Here is a 23230-nt window from a genome sequence, read left to right on the forward strand (position 1 = left end):
TACGATAACTAAATTCCTTATTCAATTAATACGAATTAAAATGCTCAACTTACTAAAGCCTTGTGTTATCTATGATCGGTTTACTGATTAAAATAACAAAAATGGACTCTGCATAATTAACAAGTATGATGAATCGCAAAGAAACCTATTTTCAAAACCTTCTCAAAGGCTCATAGTGAGAAAATCTAGATAATGAAAATATCCAAATAGTTCAAACTAAATCACATTTTACCTTTATGCGAAAAATGTCCTTTCCATTCAGAATACTATTCAACATTATAAACCTAACAGTTCAAGACAGTCAAGCCCCAAACATATTTGGCAGAAGGGTACGCAGAACTTCCAACATCTGTATATCTTTACAAACATAAACACCTATCCCTTTATTTTCACATAACCTGATCTGCAAAGTGCAAAGTCCTGTACTGTGCAAACTGCCTGCTGTTTCTCCATTTTTGCTGTTTTTTTTTTTTCCTACAAGGCTTTTTGGTCTAGTTTTAGGGACTTTGGGGGGGAGGGGATTGGACACAAATTCCCATGGTCCCATGGGGCTAATTAGAAAATTCTGGGCCTTTGAATGATGTACAGTGTAGAAGATATCTCCTGTATGGAAATTTAATTTTCTATAATTCACATGTACTGTGATTTTGATACTGCAAGAAACAGAATATTACCCTATAAAAATTGGGTGGTTTATAAAAGGAGAAATGTGACGGTTTAAAAAAAAAAAAGGGTTTCTTGGGCCAACTGCAAAATGAAACTTGCCCCAGAATGCAACATCCCCTTTCCACAACAATTCATTCTGATTTCTGTTCTGATACAGAGTTAGTGAGATAACCAGCTCTAATTGACCTGGGCTCCTTTCTTTCCACCCCACCCACACACGGAATCTGAATTGGTGCGTGGGGTGGGGGGGTGGTGATCAACAACCGGGAACTGCCAGTGGCCTGTGGGAGTTTAGCCCCGGGGTTCATCAAGCAGCGGTTGGCACGATTCCTCCCTTTTCAGTATTTTTTTTTCCTCCCGGGAGGCCTCTGCTGACTTCCCTGCTCCCTACAGATCCCACAGCCCAGGGGGCCAGGCCCACCTACTTTAGCAAAGGCTGTGAAATCTGGGGAGCGCGCTCGCCGCCCGTGGGGCCCCGCGCAGGTCTGGCCTGGCCGGGTGGGCAGCCGGAGAGGTGCTGCCAGGGAGCGCCCGCCCCGGGGCTCCGCGTCTCCCCCTGGCGAGGGCTCCGCCGGGAAATCTGGATCGAGTTAGCGAGCGCCTCGGGACCCTACACCCGCAGTACCTGCCGAGCGGCTGCCACACTCGCCCTCCAACTAACGGGCCGGCGGTGCGGAGGAGGCCGCGCTCGGGTCACCGCGACTCGACCCCTCAGCGCCCGCGCCGCGACCTCTCCAGAAGCACGAGTGGTCTTCAGGCTTTTGAATCCCTCCAAAACTCAAGTGATAACAAAAACACACCGTCCAAAATTTCACCTCAGTTTTCCAGTCGGACGAACGCAAGTACTTCACGAGTTTCCCTCATCCCTCTCAGGCGGACAAGCTCGGTCCCGGCCCGTGAGGCGGCCGAGCCCCCGCCCCCTACCCCGGCCCCCGGCCGCCCCGCACGCCACGGCCCCGCTCGCCGCGGACGCCGGACCTCCCCGCCTCAGGGCGCGCGGAGACCCTGGTGGCCCCGCCTTCCCCCCCGGTAACGGGAGCTGCCGCGGGTCGGCGGGCAGAGCAGACGCCCCCATCCAGCGCCCTCAGGTTTGCTCGCGACCCTCCAGAGCTCAGGTAGCGCGGCCCACGCGTCGCCCCCAGCTGCTTGCTTCAGCCCCCGACGTTGGTGCGGGTCGCCAGCACCCCGCAAACGCCGCCCCCGCCCCCCGCCCGCCCGAGCCCGGGAGGGGCCGGGGCTCGCTGAGCATCAGGCGGGTCAGAGCAAGGGGATGCGGAGACCCGTGTTTGGGAGAGAAGGGCTTGCGAGTGCCTGGAATCCCGGATAGAGGAGGCACGAGCCCCCGGCGCCCCGGGATGCCCAGGGAGGGAGACGCGGGAGTCCCTGGAGACTGCCCGGGGCAGGGGGCGGGGTGCAGCGAGTGGGGCTGGCGGGGCACAGTGGACACTTTAGGGCTCCTGGGGGGAGGGGAAGCGCCTCAGAGGAGTGGGGTCGCACGGAAGCTGGGAGACTGGCGGGGTGACGAATGGGTCAAGGGGGCTTGGGGTAGAGGTCCTGGCAGCAGCGGACACAGGTGGGCGAAGGAGGAATTCGCGCGCGGCGACTACTCCCCGAGCACGACTGGGCTGCCGGGGAGAAGGGGGCAGCCGGGGAGAAGGGGGTGATCCCCTGGGTCAGAGTCGCCACGGCAAGAGGTCTCAGAGGACGTCCAGGTGCCCGGCCCCCCGGGGGCACGGAGGCGGCGGCGGGCAGGTTGCGCGGGGCCCGGCCGGGGGCGGGGGGCGGCCGTAGAGCCTCTTACCTTGAAGGCCACGGGTAAGGTCTTGTTGCAGCGCCAGTGCGAGGGCAGCACCGAGCACAGGAAGTTGGGGCTGTCGGTGCGGACAAGTTCGGCCGGGTGGTCGGCGATGATCTCCACCATGGTGCGGTTGTCGTGTGGCGGCCTCAACCGGGGCACCGCTGCGGCCGCCGCTGCAGCAGCCGCCGCCGCCGCTGCCGCCGCCGCCGCCTCCTGCTGCTGCTGCTGTTGCTGCTGTTGCTGCTGCTGTTGCTGCTGCTGCTGCTGCTGCTGCTGCTGTTGGGCAGCCACCACCGGGCTCACGTCGCTCATCTTGCCGGGCTGCAGGCTGCTGGAGGGGGGGCTGAAGCGCCGGCTGGTGCTCGGATCTACGGGAATACGCATCACAACAGCCACAAGTTAGCGAAGTGGCCGGGGGAGGGGGAGGAGGGTGGAAATGAGGGGCGAGGAGGAGGAAATTGGGGGGGTGGAGGCGAGACGGGGGGTGGGAAAGGGATGGAGGTGATGGGGCTGAGGAGGTGAGAAATCAAGTTCGTAGAAGCCGACTGCCCGGCGGAGTCTGAGGGGGGCCAAGTGGTGGCGTTGCGGCGCAGTTGGGGTTGCGAGCAGGGAGTAAACCCGGAGGCGCAGATCTGGTGCCAGAGCCTCTGGAACAGCCCCCCCGAGGTGGCAGCTGCGGACGGGCGCGGGGGTGTGTTTGGCCCGGAGAGGCAAGGGACTTGAGTTTGCAGCGTGGAGTGGGGTCCCTTGGGGCACCGCGTCCGGGGTGTGCTGGCGCCCCCTCCCAGTTCGAGTCCAGCGGTGGAGCCGAGTCGATTCAGCAGCCCAGCCCCGGGGCCGGCACTGCCCCGCGCTGTCCGCCACCGCCGCGTCGCGCGCTGCTACCCAGCCGCAGGCGGCCACGCCGCCGCCCTCCCGCGCCGCCGCCGCCGCCTCCTCCGCGCCGGCCGCCGCTCCCCCCGCGCGGGCGGGCGGCACGCTCAGATCCCTCCCGCGGCGGCTGCCGGCCCGGCTCCCGGGCTCGGCCGCTTCCTTTCCCTTCTTGTCTTCTCTGTCCCTCACCGCCACCTCCTCGCATCCACTCCCTCTTGCTATTTGCAAAGCTCCCCCTGTCCCTCGCGCTTCGAGGTGCCAGGAGGTAAGTCGCGGGCAGCGGATCTCGGGGCAACGGATTTCGAGCCCGCGAATCGCTGCCGCTGCCGCTGCCGCCGCCCGCCGGCCGCGCGAGAAGGAGCCCCCCGCGCGCCGCGCGCAGCTTCCCAAGCCGAGAGGAGGCGGCTCCCAGGGACCCGGTCGGAGGCGATCCCGGCTGGTCGCGTCCTCCTGCGCGCGCCCCCACCCCACCCCCAGAACTAGGAACCCCCCTCGGGGTCGGACGAGCTGGAAGCTGAGCCGTCAGAGAGCTGCCGGCTGATCTGACTGTTGTTCTTTTTTCGTGGTAACTTCAGGAGAGGGGGAAGGAAAATTCTTGAGCTTCTGTGCCGACTTCTCAGCACTCTTCACCCGCCCCCCACCCCGCCCCCCACCTCTGCCCGAGCGGCTCCCGGGAAGAAGAAAGATTTTAGAAGGATTTGGTTGGGTTTTTGTCTTAAGTGACACCAAAAATAAGGGGGGCGGTGGATGTCCCTAGTTAGAAACTCAAGTGAATGGCTGAGCACCTCCCCCCCTTTTATATTCCTTTCTGTCATTCTCAGAAAAACAAGGATGAGTTTCTTAAAGACTGGGGAACTGTCAGCTTGGTGATTAAAATAAGTGGCAAAAATTCCTGCAGGGGTGAAAACTCCGGGAAGGTGCTATAAATTTCAATCTTATTAAGGTCCTCTCTGATTCTAAACCTACGTCTGGCTTCTCTTTTTACCCTCCGCTGCTACAGTAAAAGCTACATAGGTTAAAAATACAAAATAAAAATGCAAAATGCTTCAATGACTATTTATGTATTTCTTTCCTAAAGTGGGTTTTAAAAAGCGACTTTGGATTCCCCCAAAACGTTGTGGTTGAGAGGATGAAGGAGTGAGCAGGGGGAAAGCGGCAGTTTTTACCTAAAATGTGGTTTTTGGAGGCTGGGATTTCTAATGATTAGGTTTTTGTGGTTTATATAGACACGACTCTGGCTAAAGCGATCATTACGCTGATGAGAGTCAGAAGCACGTGGGTGTCTCCGACTGGCCTCAAGCTCGGAGCCTTCAAAACAAATAAAACAATGTGCGGCGCCCGCAGAAGCCGGCAATGAGCTGGAGGCTGCTGCGCCCGCAAACAGCAGGCGCAGGGCCGCACCCTCTGTGCCGCCGCGTGCTGCTGCGTTTCTTGTTTATTTTCAAGCTCCTATAAGCCTTGCAAAGCCTGAAAACGTTGCAAACAGAATCACCAGTTGTCAGAGTTTCAAAGAACCCTAACAGGGTAGCTGACACAGAGATAAGTGATTTTATTAAAGATTAGCACGCCTCCCTCTTGGTGCACTAAGGAAATAAGATAGTTGCGTCGTCACTCACCTCCTCCCATCTTATTTTAAAATCATCGCATTTCCATTAATTGGTGTTTTTATTGCTCAGGGTAAGCACTCCCCTCCCTATGGTAGCGACCTGGCACGACCCTTCTACAGGGTGGGTTTTATTACTTTTTTTTTTCCTTTTCAAGTGTGGGTTTCCGGGTCTATGCCCTTGAATAGGCAGGCAGGAAGGGGGTCCTGAAGCCATTTGGGGCTCGGGAACCCAGTTGAAGCACAAAATGAAGGCTTGCACACCAGGACTGCCTGGGTCTTAGGGCTGTGTGCCAGGCTTTGGGGCTCAGGTGGAGCCTCAGGAGGTCACCAAGCTGGCGCTCTCACAGGGTGACGATGGAGCTCTCGGGTCACTGTCGTCCTTTCTCTTGGGGTCTATTTTGACCTTTCCTTTCTCTAGCCTCGACTGTAAATGCCACCTTCGTCCTTCCCTTAATCCACATTCCTTTCCACATTCCCACCTTTTCCCCCAAATCCCACCTCAGACCGAAGCCTCCTGGCCGCGCCCCTCCCGCCTGGTCGGCCTTCCCAAGGCCGCCTCTTCCCCCTCCACCCTCGGTGGCGCTCAGCAGCGATGCTGCAACGCCCGTTATGACACCCACATCCAAAGCTACTCCTCCCGCGCGGCCTACTGGCCTGCGGGTCGGGACGGGACGGCCCGGGGCTTCGAGAAGCTACTCATCTGGACCAACCAGAAGCGCTGCGACCCAACGAAGCCATCTCCTGCGCGTGCGGTTTTTAATTATCTTTTTCGTCACAGGGGAGAGCTCTAACCCCGGGCACGGCCGCGCCTGGTGCGTGCACACGTCTCCCCTAGCCTCAGGGAAGGAAAGATTGACTGCCCCCGCGGCTGAAAAAAAGAAAAAAGAAAACATGGGGGGGGGGGGACTGGGGAGGGATGGGGGGCGTCATCCTTTCTCCTCCAGCTTCATGCCCTCACAAGCACCCTCGTATCTCCGTAGGGACACAAGCCTGGCGCTTTCCCTTTGGAGTTTTATTGGCGGCACGTTGTGCCACTCTTAACAGAGATCTCTGGCGTGTTTTGTCTTTTAACGTGTGGGACCGCAAGTTGCAGAGGAGTGCAGGAAATGGATTACTTCTGTGGTTGAAGGGAAATCGAAATTCTAGGATGGGTGATGGGCACCTTGTGGTCTGGTCTTGTCCTCCTCTCAGAAAATTCAGGGGGCAGGGGACTCCAGTGAGAAGCAGTCGGTACTTCAGCTGCAGGCATTGACCACAAGGACTTTTCTTGAATAAGAATTCCCGGGGCTGTTGAAATTTAAGAAATCATCTTGGACACTTCTACTCTTTCTCAGTCGCTGGTTTGTCCTTTGTTTCCCTTGGTGTGTAGTAAAATGTGCAGGCCTCAATGTTTGGGGATTTTAAGGGCAATTTAATCAATGGTGAGATTATTTATTTTAATTAATCATATCCGGTAATTCAGCTTTATAGCCTTCCTCACATACTCCCTCCATTAAACATTTCAGTGGAACTAATATAAGCAGCTCTTGGAAGTTACTAGTCTTGGATCCCTTAAAATATCCTACAGTTATTTATAATGTGGAAATGAAATTTTCCACTGAATACCCTAACAACGTTTCAGGTCTCTGGCACAGAAGATTTTCAGTCTCCTTTTTAAAATATCCTCTTGCTGAACATTCACACTCTCAACTGGAACTGACACTGTCTTGGCTCTGAGTGTTACACTTCAAGAAGAAAACATTTTTACAGACCCCCTAAACCAAACCTCTCCTGTAATAGTAGGCACATAGGAAAACCATGAGGCTTGGTATTTTGTGCTCAGTCCCCTCGATCTCACCCTTAGGCTTAGCTTTTCTTCTCTGTCACAATTCAGAAATACTCATCTTTTCACTTATGTGTTGTGGCATAGGAAACAGCACACACTATGGCTGCTCTGAAACATACAAGTGTGTTTTCCTGCTCGCTCTGCTTTAACATTTAGTAGAACTGTTTAATAACCACACCTGAACATTCTGACTTTCCAGACAGGGTATGATAATGAAGTGATCGAGTTTATCTAGTCAAAAAATGGAACTCTCCAAGTAGGACCAGAACCTCAGTTTCTTTCATTCTGGTTTCCTGATCTAAGTGTTGTAAGTTATTTTTTTTAACAGTTGAAAGTAGAAGGGATTTTAAAAAAAACCCTGTAAAATAATGTTATTATCAATAATAGAGGCAACCAATGGAAAATTATGGACAGATTGATGAGTCCCTAAGGCTTGAAATGTAGCTGGCCTAATGCCTGTTTTTACACAACCTACACATTAAAGATTGTTCTTATATTTTTAAAGAGCTGAAAACAAGTAAAAGAATAATAACCAAGGTATTTGAAAATGATATTCATTGCAAAATTCAGTATCTGCAAAATTAGTATCTAAATCTAAAGATTTATGGAATTTAGAAATTTTGTGTATTATCTGTGAGTGCCTTTCCTAGAACAGTAGCATTGTGTGATTGACAAAGATTATATGGCCCAAAAACCTATAGTATTTACTGTTGTTTTTGTAGGAAAAGTGTGCCAACTCCTCCCCTAAAGTGAAAGAGACATGGGATCTAGAAGATAAGAAGACAGAAAAGAGTAAATATCAAAGACAATATTGAGCTGAAGTGTGTCTGAAGTTCGGATTAGTTCTTTAAAAGAGAAGAATATGTAATTTAACATACTTGTTTCTGAAACACATGTTAATACCTTACATAAATGTTTTTCGCTTACTAATTTTAGAAATGACAAAACAAAAAGATGAATGAGGAATTAATGCACTTTGATAAGTTCCTTAAGAATAACTAACACATCTCCATAAGCCAGCATCTTCCCTTATCCTTAAAACACAGTGGGAGCATATTAATTACATAAATGAGAAAAGAGTAAGAAATTCTCATGTACTTTGAACTGAAGAGGTAAGACTTTAATAGGTTTTTATTCTATCTGGTTTTCACATGTTAACACATGCAATACAAATGAGCAAACCAACAATTTTCCGGTATTCAATATATTCACAAGTCCTATATACACTTTTAAGAACTCATTGTCATAACTTGAGTGTCTCAGAGCTTTCTAACACTTTTTTTTTTTTTGCATTTTCGTTTTTACCCAGTTAAGAACTCTAATTTGTTTGAAGCTCAGTAAATTTCCCATTGCCAACAGACCTGTAACAATTTGCATGGCTGTAACAAGAGATGAAATGTTTGTAGTGGAGGACTTAGCATCGTAAACCACTCCTTGTTGTTCTATTGAGCTTTCCCCTGGGCCATTTCCAGGTCCTTTTAAGAGAGTACAGGGTTGTCATAAAAAAGCTGACACTTGCCACATGACCTTTCGGAATCATGTTTATGGAGCAGCTATCTAACTGCTCTTCCGGAATGCCACTGTCTAAAGAGGTATCCAATTTATTCAGCTCAAATACCACCTTACTAAATAGCATCCTAGTTACTGGAAGAAACTATGAGAATTTCTAAAGAGGGCCTAATTAATTACCGAAGAGTTCAAGAATCAAAGCTGATTTTTTGGAATCAGCCTTCTGGAAGTTTGGCTTTGGCACTTGGCATTCATCTCTGAGCAGCAATGGGAGTTACACGTAATAGTGCATGGAGGCCTGCAATGAACCATCTGAGAAGACCCTAAAATTCAAGGTTTCCACACAGTATTTCATTCTTCCTTTATCAATTCACTTACCCAGTAAGATGTCAACCAGTTACAATTCTTGTGTCCAAGACCCCAAAATTTCCCATAAGATTTTGGAGCAATGGCCTAAACCTTTTCTTCCCTGTCTATATCTTGCCATCAGGATGATACATATAAATTGCAATACTCTCAGCCCATGTTACAAAGTAAAAAAATCAACATTTATATAGTGGGAGAAATTTGAATTACAAACCAGAGAGGAAAGGAAAATATAACAGAAAAAAAACATAAAGGCAAGAGTCCAAGTTAGTCCTACTAGCTGCAGTCCCACAAGATGCCCTTCACAGGACACCATTTTAAGTGCTTTGCTCGTCTGCATTTCAGACATACAAATTCTCCTTTGAGTGTGTCCCCCCCAAGCTTGCCTTTACTGGAGTTTTCTCAAAGGATTTTCTTCTAATCTATCCATAATCACGTCCTATAAGCATAATTATTTCATCTTTTCCAACTTTAAATGGTCTCTTGGGGCCAAGGTTGTGGCCTAGTGGGGTATGCTGCCTTTTGCAGCACCAGCATCCCATGAGGCCATATGAGTTCCAATAAAATCCCAGCTGCTCAACTTTCTGCCTGAGAAGGCAGCAGATCATGGCCTAATGACTTGGGCTCCTGCTCCAAGATGGGAAACTAGTTGGAGTTCTGGGTTCCTGGCTTGGGCCTGTCCCAGTCCCGGCTATTGTGGTCATTTGGGGAATGAACCAAGGCACTGAAGATATTTTCTCTCTCTCTCTCTCTCTCTCTTTCATTATTATTCTGCCTTTCAAATAAATCTTTTACTTTAAGAGTGACTCTTGAATTTTCTTTTTTAATGGTAGTATCTTAAGTACGTTACTACCAGTCACTGTTTTTCTTCCCTAGATGTATCCGTTATCAGGATACTTCCTCTCAGCTCCAGATTCACCTTAACTACTTGCTCTGGGGCAATAGATCTGGGCCTGTTCAGTTGTTTCCTTACCAGCCAACATTGATATTTTGCCAGTAGGGGGCGCTAGAGAAGCGTCGCAGGGGGACGAGAATTTGCTTCCCCTTCTCTTTGGGTTCTGCAGTACAGCAAGAGGAGCTTCTCTTGCAACTGACACACTCGCACACAACACACACATCATTCCTAAGGTCCAGCTGCTCCAAGTGAGGTTGGTTTCTTTGGGGCCAGCATCCTAGGGTTGATGTTAGCCAGCAGCCCCCAGCACCTCGCCAGTCCTCCCTCATCCACCCCCAACCCTGTATTGCCTGTAGCAGCGTGCCTCTGCTGAGACGCTTCCTTTGGAGGAGCGTTCCACAGAACCAGAGCTGGAAGACTTGCAGCCTTGTCCACTGACCCAGTACACATTGCCTGCCATCCAGCGAGTCCAGGCCATGGAAGGCCTGAGTGGGTCTCAGAGACCAGGGGAAGAATTCCACTTGGCTTGTTCCATGTCAACGCTGGGGAAAGTGGATGCCTCTATCCCTACATTCTTTAACGTTGTCTTGACGTATTCCTAGCCAGCCAGTTCCTTATTACTCCAAATCCCGTTATTGTCTATATCAAATGTTACTTGTTCAAATTATTGTGTGATTTCTCTCTCTTCATTAAATCCAAACTGTTATGCTAAGATTTCCATTTCCTGGCACCTAAGATGTTCTTGTTTGTGTTGTCAATTTTAAACCCCTTAATTTGTATAATAAGAGCATTTCTAACATCACGTCTATTGAATGGTTTAACTCCACCTGATAGGGATGGTAAATACACATTTAAAATGCTAAAGAAATGAATATGTGGTAAGAGAGTAGAGATATTATAAAGCATAGGTTAAAACCAGTGAATATTTGCCCCAAAAGTTCCCCTCACATCTTCCATTAAACATGCCACACTTCAAAAACCCATCAGCTGCTCATGACTGGATGTGGTAGAGAGCTAGGGCCAGGGCAAGGGAATAGATAGCTTGCAGGAGCAGAAAAGCAAGATTCTGCTACCAAGGAAAAGAGGGACACAAAATGAGATGATTGCTACTCTAATGTAGCTGAAATCAGAGATAAACAATGCTATGGTGTATGAAATAGGCGGGGGTGGAAGGAGAAGTTGGGGTAGAGGCATTTAGCCTAGAGTTAAGAAGCCAGTCTCCCATATGGGAGAAGCTGGGTTCAATACTCAGATTTCTAACTCCAGCTTCCTGCCAGTTCAGACTCTGGAAGACAACAGAGATGGCTCAAGTAACTGGATTCCTGACATAGTCTTGTATTCCACGTTCCTAGCTCCTGGAATGTTTGTGGGCACTGGAGTAGTGCAACAGCAGAGAGGAGCACACATTCTCTCTCTCTCTCTGTCTGTCTCTCTCTCTCTCCCCACCCCAGGCCTCTCTGCCTCCCTCTCTTTCCTCCCTTAAATGAACAAATAAAAAATTTTAAAAAACAAAATTAAATTGAGGGACTGGTATTGTGATGTGGCTGGTTAAGCCACTGCCTGCAGCATTGACATCCCAGATGGATGCCAGTTCAAGTCCCAGCTGTTACATTTCTGCACTAGCTCCCCACTAATACACAGGGAAAACAGCGGTATATGGCCCAAGTACTTAGGCCTCTGTCATTCACCTAGGAAATCGAAATACTCTTCTAAGCTCCTGGCTTTGGCCTGGCAAAGTCCCAGCCACTATGGGTATTTGGAAAGTGAAACAACAGGTGGAAGAACTCTCTTTCTCTCTCTCTCTCTCTCTCTCTCTCTCTCTCTCTCTCTCCCTCTCTCTTTCTCTCTCTCTGCATATGTCTCTCCTCTTTCTGTAACTCTCCCTTTCAAATAAATAAGTCTTTTTTTATAAAATACAAAATAAAATTGTGAAGGAAGCACTGGATTAAATCAAATAAATTGATGTTGTCAGTTTTCTCCCACTTTTTACTATGCTATATACATCTTGAATCGCCTTGAGAATCTAAAATACAGGATTTACAAACATAATTATTGCTTCCAAAGTAGTTTAAAGGTCTTTGAATATTTTTAGAAAATGCTGAGCTAAATCAAGGAGGGGGAAAATTAATTCTATTTGCTGTCTAGATGAGAATATTGTAATGTACTAGAGCAATAAAGGCAGCTAGGCTGCTTGTAGCTAGGTCACATAGGGCTTTAGTACCTCAATTTCTACCTTTGTGTACATTTAAAAGAATATTCGGGTTGAATTTAGAAACTATGCTGCTGATCCCTGCCCCAGTATCCCTGCCCATAACCATACTTGGTCTGAGTAGCAGAGATAAAAAGAAGATTCTCTGGTCAAGGACAGAAGAGTCATACAAATACAGGTTGGAATCCTTCCCTTTTTAAGATTCATTTGTTTTTGTTTATTTGAAAGGAAGAGAAAGAGAGCTTGAATCTACTAGCTCATTTCCCCCATGTGCTCGTGTATTGGGCCAGGAAAAGCCGGAGCCCAGAACTCAGTCCAGGTCTCCTATGTTGGTGGCAGGAACTCAAATGTCTGAGCCATCACCCAGGCACATTGATATGGGTTGCAGGTCAAGTGACATTTTAATCATTGCACCAAATATCTCACTGGTCTTTATTTAAATTTTTGATCATTGGCTAATCACAAATTCTGGGGTGTTAAATTTTATTTTTAAGTATGCAGTATTGAAATATGACCTTAAATACTAGGATTTTTGAAATCTCCTTAAGTTTTGCACCCAAGGCATGTGCTTTATTCATTTCATCCTAACCTTGGTCCTGCCAGAGGTATTACCAGCAAGGTAAGCAGAACTTACAGATGTTTCAAACCTCCCTGCTTCACCAACAACATCTTTCGTTTTCTTGCACATTACTAACAGCAAAAAACAACTTTCAATCAATCCATATTCCACAGAAGACAGCATTTTAAATCTTCAGTACCAACTGAGGCATCAGCAGCACGCATATATAACTAAAGTTGACCTATGTGATTGGGAGTGTGTATGTGTAAAACAGAGAGAGATTTACCAGTTATCACTCTTTGGCAGCAAAGATGCGAATCATCTGTTTATTAAGTAATTTTCAAAAGATGAAATATGTGCCTTCTCCATAGCTTTCACTCATTTTAGAATTATCTTCAATTTTATTTACACATGTTGCAAGCAGAATACTCTTAGGGCCTAGAAACTTTCATTTCTGTAAGCATGGTGTCTTTGCTACTAAATTAATTACATAGTTCTTTCAATGAGTGAAATGGGTTCCATTATCAAATCTTTACAAGCATTTGAAAGAAGTATTCTCCACTGGTGTCATTATAGAAAGTAGACTTGCAGCAACGTGGGACAAAAACAGGAAAATGAAAAGACATTTTTAAAAAGCAGGCTTATTGGGGCCCGGCGCAATAAAGTATCAGTTAAAGTCTTTGAACGTGCCGGGATCCCATATGGGTGCTGGTTCTAATCCTGGCAGCTCCACTTCCCATCCAGCTCCCTGCTTGTTGCCTGGGAAAACAGTTAAAGACAACCCAAAGATTTGGGACCCTGTACCCACATGGGAGACCTGGAAGAGAATCCTGGATTCGGATTGGCTCAGCTCCAGCCGTTGCGGCCACATTGGGAGTGAACCATTGGACAGAAGATCTTCCTCTCTGTCTTTCCTCCTCTTTGTATATCTGCCTTTCCACTAAAAATAAATAAATGTTAAAAAAAAAAAAAAACAGGCTTATTGGAATCAGCATGCTGCCAGCTGATCCTGCACCTGCTAGCTTTGGCAGCCCATTTGGACACTGGTTCATGTCCCAGCTGCTCCACTTCCCATCCCTCTCTGGTTATGTCAGGGAAAGCAGTGGAGGGTGGTCCCAGGCCTTGGGCCCCTGTGCCCATGTGGGACACTGGCAGGAACTCCTGGTTCCCAGTTTCAGGTCAACTTAGTTTTGGCCATTGTGACCATTGGAGGAGTGAACTAGCAGATGAAAGACCGAGTCTCTCTCTGTGAAAAAATGCCTTATAATAATAATAATATATATATATATATATATTTAAGCTGACATGGTCAGTAGTCTTTCTATCAATACAATTCTTTTTCTGTTAATGCACATCTTTACTCCAGGCAATATATTTACTTCTGTTCCCTAAGTAAAATCTCTAGCATTCTATGGTTTTTGCTGCCCAGGTTTGAACATTCACCTTTATGGGCGATTCTTGAGCTTTTTGAAGCATGACTCTTTCACACATCTTAAAATCATCCTCCTCATATATACAGAAGAGTTTTTACCAAGTTTTAAGTTAAGTAGCTGCCTCAATAGTTAAGTCAGATTTGCATGCACGTGGATAATCAACAAATCTAAAATCCTATCGGGTGACACTAAACTCACTGATTCTTAGAAATAAATCCTACAGTAAATTAAACTGAATGAAATTTTCTAGATCTTCATCTGATGCATTCCGCCTGTGCTTATTATTCTAAGGATTGCTTGGATGTGGTTTATTTTATTGAATCTGCTTTTTTTTTCTGTTTTTAACTTATTTTACTGGTGTTCATTCTTACTGAGGGAATTATTATGGTATGTCCATGACTATAAACATGGAAACTAGCTGAAGTGTTAGTCTGTTACATCTTGCCATTCATGATTTAATCACAGCTTCTCTGATGCTAATGATACTCATTCAGAAAAAAATAAATACCTTTTTCTTATAGGAATCCATGGAAAACTGTGAAACACTGAATTCAGAAAAAGAAATTGCTAGAAGTATAATACATAAAAAGCATAACTCATCTTACAGTCAGCCTTAAAAATTGAAAGCCTTTCAATTTTTAACTTTGTTTTGCTAGCGTTTACAAACTCAACCATAAAAATTCCCTCTAGGCAGAAATCTGGCAAAAACATTCAAGTTCAAAGCCAAACTTTATATAGAATGCTTCTTCCTGTCAGTATTAAAATTACAAAACTGGAAGAAAAATAGTTGGAAAGTTGCTTTGCACTTGTCACTGAAAAAAGAAGGAGAGGCATACATCTAAATAGATTAAAGTCTAAATATTCCATCAGTCATCTTTATTAGACATGTATGGAAAGAAAAAAGAAAAATGAATTCATTTTAGCTCATTCACTTCACCCTTGAAATTGTTCTATATGAAAAACCTATGCGGCCTTGATATTCTTAATATGAGTTGCTCAATTTTCTAAACTTTTTAGTTGGAGAGTATATAGTTTGAAGCCATTGCATGAAATGAAAAGGGGAGAAGGGGTATGTTGGACTGGAGGAATGGTCTCTTCCCTTTGAACTTCCTTCCAGGAGCACAGCAACAAGATCACATACTCATCCTAGGCGAATAGAGCTGCAAAATGGGACGGATACTGGCTGCAAGCCTGTTTAAACAACTCACTATGAAACTCTTAACAAGGGCTCCCAACAAATGTATCCCATGGCCTCCTAGAAATTTCCATCTGGAGATTTTTACAAACCCTTCAAGGTCAATATATCCAGTATTCTTAACTCATTATTTCAGACACACAAAGACAAAGGCAAAAGGCAGCATTTATGATCCCATGACGCATCACCCAGCAATTATTTTTCCTCCATCCTAGTTAACGGCACCACTGGACACAGGACTGAGCTCCACAAGAGGAAGAACTACATTGGCCTGGCTCACAGAGCATCCACAACCACACCATTGAAGACCAGGGAGTATCATTCCTACTCCAGTCCATATACAATTCGTATGAACAGTTTCCCTTGGAGTCATGTAACATGATAGCTATAGGTAGCTCCCACAATCAACAAAAGGCCTAGCATACAGCAAGTGATTGATATATATTAACTCATTAGATGAGTGAATATACTCCCCTAGGTGGAACGTTGGCTATTGTGATTAACTGTTATCTCCTCCATCATCTTCTATTTCTTCTCCATTACCCAATTATGTTAATGTTATATCCTGAAAATAGTCATGTCTAGTTTCTTTTCATATTCATTGTCAATGTCTTATGTTAGACCTTTCTCATCTGGAATCTCAACTACAAAGGACCCCTAACCTGTTTCCCTTCCTCCACTCTTGCCCACTTCAATCCCCATTCTTCACATTGCCTTCAGCATTCTTTTTATAATACATTCCAATCACATTGTTTGCATTCCTTAAAACTCTTTAGTGGTTCTATATCATCTCTCATATAAAATTAAATCCCTTCATGCCCTGGTCTTCTCAGATTATCAACACAGAATCATGATTTCAGAGTTTAAAAAGATGATACCCAAAGCCAGCATTGTGGCACAGTGTATTAAGTTACTTCTTGCAATGCTGGCATTCCATATGAGCTCAGGTTTAAGGCCTGACTGCTCCAATTTCAATTCAGATCCCTGCTGGTACAACTGGGAGAGCAACGAAGGACGGCCCAGGCACTTGATCCGCTGCACTCCTATGGGAGACCCAGATAGGATTCCAGGCTCCTACTTCTGGTCCATGACAAGCCTGGCTATTGAAGGCATTTGGGGAGTGAATGACCAAAAAGCCTGTCTTCATCCTCCCTCACACTGGAACTCTGCCTTTCAAATAAATAAATCTGCTTTTTAAAAATGGCACCAAAATTTGAAAACAAAACTGTCTTATGAAAAATCACAACTGTTCATCTGTTAACATCCTTTGTACCAAACTGGACATATTTCCATCTCTCTTTGTAAGTGCTGCAACAATTGGTACTTACCTCCATTATTGCACTTATGAACTGGATTCTTTTTTCATGTATAGGTTTCTCATATAGAGTATACTTTCCTTAAGGATTGGGATAAATTTTATTCATCTTTCTTCCTCACTGCTGGAAATAATGATCAGAAGACAGCAAGTGCCAAGAAATGATTGTTAAAATGATGTGAATTGGGAGGAAAGACTTGGGACAATAGTCTGACCTAGTAAAGTTGAAATATATGTTCTATAACTTAGTGCTGCCATGACTAAGTATCATGCTAATTACAATATGCATGAAACATGCTAATATTTCATATACATTTTGCAGTAAAGCAATGAGAAGTTGGGGGGCAGTGTTGTGACACAGCTGGCTAAGCTGCCACTTGCAAACCCACCAGCATATCATATTGGAGACACAGCTGTCCCTTTTGCAACCCAGCTGATAGGTCCAGAAGGCAGCAGATGATGGCTCAAGGACTGTGGCTTGTGCCAACCGCATGGGAGACAAGGATAGCGCTGTAGGCCCTTGACTTTTCCAGACTCTTGTGGCCATATGGGCAGTGCACCATGCTGGAAGCTCTCTCTTTCCCTAACCTCAAGTTTCTCCCACTCTGCCTCTTTACTTTTCAGCTAATTTAGCTTAAGAAAGAAATCAGAAGTTGTGCTTAGAGTCAGGAGAGTGAAGCTTCAGCTATCTCAGTCGCTGTTGTTGGGGATCAGTATGTCCGCACCTGTCCCAGTGGTGGTTTTCCAACCAGATGTAATGCAGGGCCAGGCATTATGGCATAGCAGGCTAAACTTCCACTTGGAGGTGCCACATCCTATTTTGGTTTTCCTATTTGAGTCCCACTATCCCACCTCCAATTCATCTGCCTCCTAATATACCAGGGAAACAGCAAATAATAGCTTATGTGCTTGAGTTCCCACCACCCATGTGGGAGACCTGGATGGAATTCCTAGGTCCTGAGTTCAATCTGACCCAATCCCAGCTGCTGTGCCCATTGCGGGGATGAACTAGAGGTTGGAAGAGTCTCTGTCCCCTTCCCTCTCCCTCTTCACTCTTTCTCAATTCATTAACTCTTGCTCCCTCTCTTTCTTTCCCCTGCTTGCTCACTCTCTCTCTCTCTGTTATTCTGCTTTTCTAGTGAATAAATAAATCTTTAAATAGATTCATTTTGTTGTGAAGATAGGAGGAATATATCCAAAGGATAAATAGAACAGCTACTAGCTTCTGAGCATGTTAGACATAATGGAGATAATATGTATGGGTTTAACCTCAACAAGGAGGGACAGAAGGACCAAGAACACCAGCTATTAAGCATATGCTAAAGATTTATCAGATACTTAATATTCATAAAATGTACACTTGATCTCTTATTGATAACATCCATCCTAGCAAATGTGTCCTTGGCCACTAAACCCCATAGCTGCTTATCAATCTGAGTGGCCAGGTACACAGCAGAAAAGTGTTACTGGCTTCAGGCGCTGAGGTCTAGTGCTGAAATCTAAATCCTGCCTTGCAGCCACATCATCAAAAAAAAGACTGACACACCAGATATAGGTAAAATGCATACACTCTGCTTAATTCAGGTATCAGGCTGTGTAGACCTTCCATCCTGCCTGTACCTTATCCTACATGTATTAACCTGTGTCATCTCTATTCTCATACTTTTCTGTTTTAAACTAACTCATTAAATTCCATAATAAGAGCATCTGAGTTTGGTCAGAAAGTCTTTTGGTTAGGGAATTTTAGGATTAGTTATCTTAATGTTCTTAAAGACAATCATTGCACCAAGGCAGTTTTCCACATGATCTCAGGGTGAGTGTACCCTGGCAGGAATAAAACTCTCCATGAGGATAGTTTTATGAGAATTGGTTCCCAAGTCCTTTAAATAATAGATACTCCTTCCTAGAAGTGATCTGCCTTCAAATTTGCCTAGGGTTCCCATTTTCTCCCTTTGCATTTCGCTTTTCTTATTTCACAAACGCAAAGATACCTCCATAATATTTACCTGCCTTTGCGATTACTCAGGGTCCCCAGGCACAAATCATATGATTGTCACACAGTCAGTACACTAAGAAACACAACCACTTCATTCTACTCCTAGAAAGATGCACTTCCAAAGAAAGTTGAACTTTTCATATTTAATAATTATTGAAGGAAAACTAAAATACAACTGTGTTGTTTTCATCAGTCATGCATTATGATGGTAATAGTATTGTAAGACTGGAACTGGAAATGTTTCCACAGATAGTAGTCACCCCACACAGAAAGGAGGGCAGTGACTGTAAAGTAACAAGCAGAGAATTGCTAGGATGTGTATTGTTTTGTGTTTTCAATCTCAGTGCAGCTTAAATGAATGTATTCACCTGTGGAAATTCTTCAAGGGCCACATATTTCTGTGTATAAATTGTGTTTCAAATAAAAATGAAAGTTAGAAAGAAAAACCCAGCCAGTTGTTGAAGAACTAGTGAAATGTGATTCCATTTATGAGAAGTAAATGATGTGAATAACCAAATCATATATTGCAGACACTAACATTTGGTAAAGTTATAAAGTAAATCAGGAGAATGATAAACTCCAAATTCAAGTCTGTGGTTACCTTTGTTCAAAGACCAGATCAAGGTTTCACAGGTGATTTACTGTTTTATTTTATAATCGGGTGTTTATGATAGTTATTCCTTATACCCAGTAATGTAAATAATTTTGTTTTTATACTATTCATTTAATGAAGCATTTTTTAAAACTCTATTGTGGATAGGTTTTTTGGAATAGTGAATTAAGCCAATAACTTCAATGCCAGCATCCGATATGGGCTTTAGTTCAAGAACTGGGTGATCCACTTCCAATCCAACTTTCTGCTAAGGCTTTTGGGAAGCTGTGGAAGACGGTCCAAGTGTTAGGGACCCTGCACTCACACATGGGATACAGATGAAGCTCCTGGCCCCTAGCTTCATCTAGCGCAGCCCTGGCCATTTCAGCTGTTTGGGGAGTGAATCAACAGTGGCAAGATCTCTCTCTTTATGTAACTCTGCCTTCAAAGAAATAATTTTTTATTATTTTTTTAAAGATTTATTTATTTTATTACAAAGTCAGATATACAGAGAGGAGAGACAGAGAGGAAGATCTTCCATCCGATGATTCATCCCCAAGTGAGCCCCAACGGGCCAGTGCTGTGCCGATCCGATGCCAGGAACCAGGAACTTCTTCCGGGTCTCCCACATGGGTGCAGGGTCCCAATGCATTGGGCCATCCTCGACTGCTTTCTCAGGCCACAAGCAGAGAGCTGGATGGGAAGTGGAGGCGCCGGTTCTAATCCCGGGGCGTTCAAGGTGAGGACTTTAGCTGCTAGGCCATGCCTCCGGGCCCAAATAAATAATTGTTTAAAAAATACAATTATATGATTCTGAATACCAAAATCTATAACTTAAAACACACATTTCTCAGTGCTGGGTTGGGCTGGAGATTGGTTGGAAAATGTGTTATTACTTTTAGAATCTTCTTTTTTATTTTTAAAGATTATTTTATTTACTTTTTTTTTTTTTTTTACTGGAAAGTCAGATATAAAGAGAGAAGAGACAGAGAAGATCTTCCATCCAATGTTTCATTCCCCAAACGACTGCAATTGCCAGAGCTGAGCCAAGCCGAAGCCAGGAGCCAGAAGCCTTTTCCGGGTCTCCCATGCAGGTACAGGGTCCCAAGGCTTTGGGCCATCTTCCACTGCTTTCCTAGGCCACCAAGCAGGGAGCTGGATGGGAAGCGGGGCCACTGTGATTAGAAATGGTGCCCATATGAGATCCCGGTGCATGCAAGGCAAGGACTTAGGCGCTAGGCCACCACGCTGGGCCCACTTTAGAATTATTATACATTATTAAATTTTCATTTGGTTCAATCAAGAAATTAGGGAAATGAAATTTTTTGGTTAAATATAATGTGAACCAGTTAAAGAAAAAAATCAATAGTTAATTGCTGAGTATAAGCAGCAATGAATTCAAAATTACACAAATTTTATTTACAAAAGGATTTTTATAGTAGTAAGAAATAAATCAATAATTTGTCATATAACAGCATTATGAAAATTGATCTGCAAAATCTAATTAACATACAATAAATCTGAATATATGCTAGTCTTACATTCTTCCATTGATTCTATGGAAAACAGGTCCAACTATGATCTGAAAAATCGAGATACCGGAACAAACCGCTGACTAGTACAGCCTCAGTCTCTTAACCAGTGATCATTTCTTTTGTACTATCTAGACAGAGGGATTTCTACCAATAGTTAAGTTCCCTTGCATGAGAGGAAGGTTAAGAGGAGTCTGTTGGGATAGCAAAAGAGGTATACTGAGGAGTTGTGGAAAGTAATGCTGCAGAGACAAAGTGTGATTGTGTCGCAGTGTTGAGAGCTTTGCAGAACACAAGACAATGTGTGAATGACATAGATGCTTTCATAAAAATCAAGCTATCAGTTGCTGAAGACAGAATATGTACCAAAGCTTTTTCTAAATGCCTCCATACACTCACTTTGCATTTTTCCAAAATGGCTAATTTAAAATCCCCGTTTTTAAATGAAGAAAATGAAATGAGCAGAGTTATCTTGCTATCATGCAGTTAGTAAGTGGTAAAGCTAGACATGAATTCCAGCATACTTATTTATGGAACTTAGCAATACTTTGGTATAGATGTTCCTATCCAAGTTAGTTTTAGGCTACCAAACTAATAACACAAATCCTAGGTTACAAAGAGATGTGTACAGCTGGCAATGACAAGCTTCACAAGTCACCTGTAGTGCCTAACTAAACACAGATTTATCAAAGGTACAAAACTGTTTGATATCCAGTTCTTGACCTTGTGGTAGAGACAGTCTGAATGGACAGCTAATGAAATGTGAAAGAATACGTACATGTGGGACTGGTGTTGTGGTGCAGTATGTTGAGCTGCCACCTGCAACATCAGCATTCCATATGTTCAATTTCCAGCTGCCCCAGCTCCAACCCAGTTTCCTGCCAATATGTCTAGGAAAGCAGCAGAGGATGGTACAAATACTTGGGCCCTGGAGACCTGACTGGCATTCCAGGCTCTTGGCTTTCATCTAGCAAAGACCTGAGCAGTGGGGCCATTTGGGAAATAAACCAACAGAGACATATCTCTCACTCTCTAATAATTCCACCTTTCAAATAAGTAAATACATCTTTTAAGACTGTGTGTGTGGGTGTGTGTGTGTAATTCTAAAGAGGGATGATAGTTCATATTTAATTGCCAAATAAATGCTCCAGATATTACTATACAGGTGGGGATAAAGGCCATAGCTTCAATAGACAAGTAAGATTTTCTTAAGAATTTAATTGATAATCATTGCAGAATTTGTTGAGTGAAAAAAAAGAATTCTCAATAGGAGTATAAGCACAAAAGTACTATTTTAGTAAGCTAATGTTCTTTCAAATCAGTTCAGTAAATTGGACTATTGAGATAGACCAGAACTCTCAATGGAAATTTTCCCAGTGACCTGATTTTCACTATGGCAGGAGCAGAGGGGAGGAGTTGGGAATTACTCAGATGACTTTTAAAAATCTTTTTCAAGTTTGCTGGCTCATAAACCCATAATTCATTAGCCTATCTGATCTCATGTCTATACCATAACTTTTCCTGAAATGCATTCATGAAGAGAGCATTGAAATCTAATCTTCCAAAAGTCAATGATCTGGCTCTGGAACGTGGAGAATCTTCCTGTGGCTAAGATAAAATTTCACATCCTTTTTGTGTCAAACAGTGAAGTTTGGCCCCTGTGTATTTCCTCTCAGTTAACAGGTTGGCCAATTATGTGGGAGTCTAACATGTTGACAGACATCCTGAGAACTGCACATTCTGTTCAACTGCATGAATGTTTGTTTTTAAATACTAATTCACATTTTTCACAGGGATGGTCTGTTGGAGGGAAAAAGACAGAAAGCTGTTTCTACATTGTTGGATTCCATAATGGCAGAGAAGGAGAAGAAACATTTTTGAAGGCCATGGAGGGGGGAGAACAAAGAGGCAGGGACTTGGGAAACGGAGACACTGTGGAGTGTGAGTGTTTCAAGGTGAGTGCGTGCACATGGCCGAGAACATTTTTCTCTGCAGGATATCTGTAGGGTTCACTTGCTTTCCCTTTTGTAAGTTTATTTTCATTTTATTTAAGAAAGAGCCCTTCCACCCATTGACTCACTCCCCAGGCACAGACTGCTGGCTACAGTCAGGGCTGAGTCTGGTCGAAGCCAGGAGCACTGACCTGACCTGGGTCTGCCTCAGCTACTCGAGCCATTACCTTCTGCTATCCGAAGTGGATATTTTCAGCAAGTGGTGTGGAGCTGAGACTCAAACCCAAATATTCCACATGAGATGCAAGTGTCCCAAGGACAATCAGTGTTCCAAATGCCCACTCCTGACAGCTCTTTTCCCTAGGACCGTCCTGAGACCATGTTTATGAAATCCCAGATGTGGTCTCTGGACCAGACTGGCTGCCTATTTCCTTTCCCTGTTGGTTTTTTTTCCCTCCTTTTCTTCAATACTTCACCATTTGATGCATATTTGCTTGTTTATAAACTGCTTTCCCTCTTTTACTAACTCACAAACATATTTATGGTAGAGTCTCATCCACATGACACCTTGTCTATTTTAGTTATTGGTGAATCTCCATAGGCTTTCATGCAGTGCATGCTAGTTTGAATAAAAGTAGATGAAGAAGATGTGATCATGGAAGTTTGGTCTGCTTCATTAAACACACTTCTATTAATTAAAAGGAAGATCAAAATGATTTTTAAGTATTGAAGAATACAGCTGAAGTCTATTTGTAATTGAAGATGAACAAATTACAGTTTAATCATGTTTTTGTGTCAATGGTACACCTTATGTAATGCACTTGGATCTTTACTGTAAATGTTGTGATGATATTCTTGAGTTTATAACATTATGAAAAATGTCCTGTGTGCATTACTTTTTAAAATTGC

At 44.5% G+C, this 23230-nt stretch overlaps 1 protein-coding gene and 1 long non-coding RNA gene across 7 annotated transcripts in view; one reads left to right on the top strand and one right to left on the bottom strand.

The window, feature by feature from the left end:
• Nucleotides 1-23230, bottom strand: part of RUNX2 (RUNX family transcription factor 2) — a 316951-nt gene that overhangs the window by 231569 nt on the left and 62152 nt on the right. For 5 of the 6 annotated variants that reach the window (XM_058662327.1, XM_058662319.1, XM_058662333.1 and 2 more), the window contains exon 3: nucleotides 2468-2832. In XM_058662327.1, coding sequence (XP_058518310.1) covers nucleotides 2468-2832 — 365 coding nt within the window. Of the gene's footprint in view, nucleotides 1-2467; nucleotides 3459-23230 lie in introns of those variants that run through there. The other variant, XM_012928449.2, reaches the window with a different exon arrangement.
• LOC131480023 (uncharacterized) lies at nucleotides 1482-22723 on the top strand. The gene is made up of 3 exons (XR_009245214.1): nucleotides 1482-1781; nucleotides 15150-15325; nucleotides 22163-22723. It is a non-coding gene; the product is annotated as an uncharacterized LOC131480023 (long non-coding RNA).

The sequence above is a fragment of the Ochotona princeps genome, chromosome 1 (assembly GCF_030435755.1).
Source record: "Ochotona princeps isolate mOchPri1 chromosome 1, mOchPri1.hap1, whole genome shotgun sequence".
NCBI classification, from domain to species: Eukaryota; Metazoa; Chordata; class Mammalia; order Lagomorpha; family Ochotonidae; genus Ochotona; species Ochotona princeps.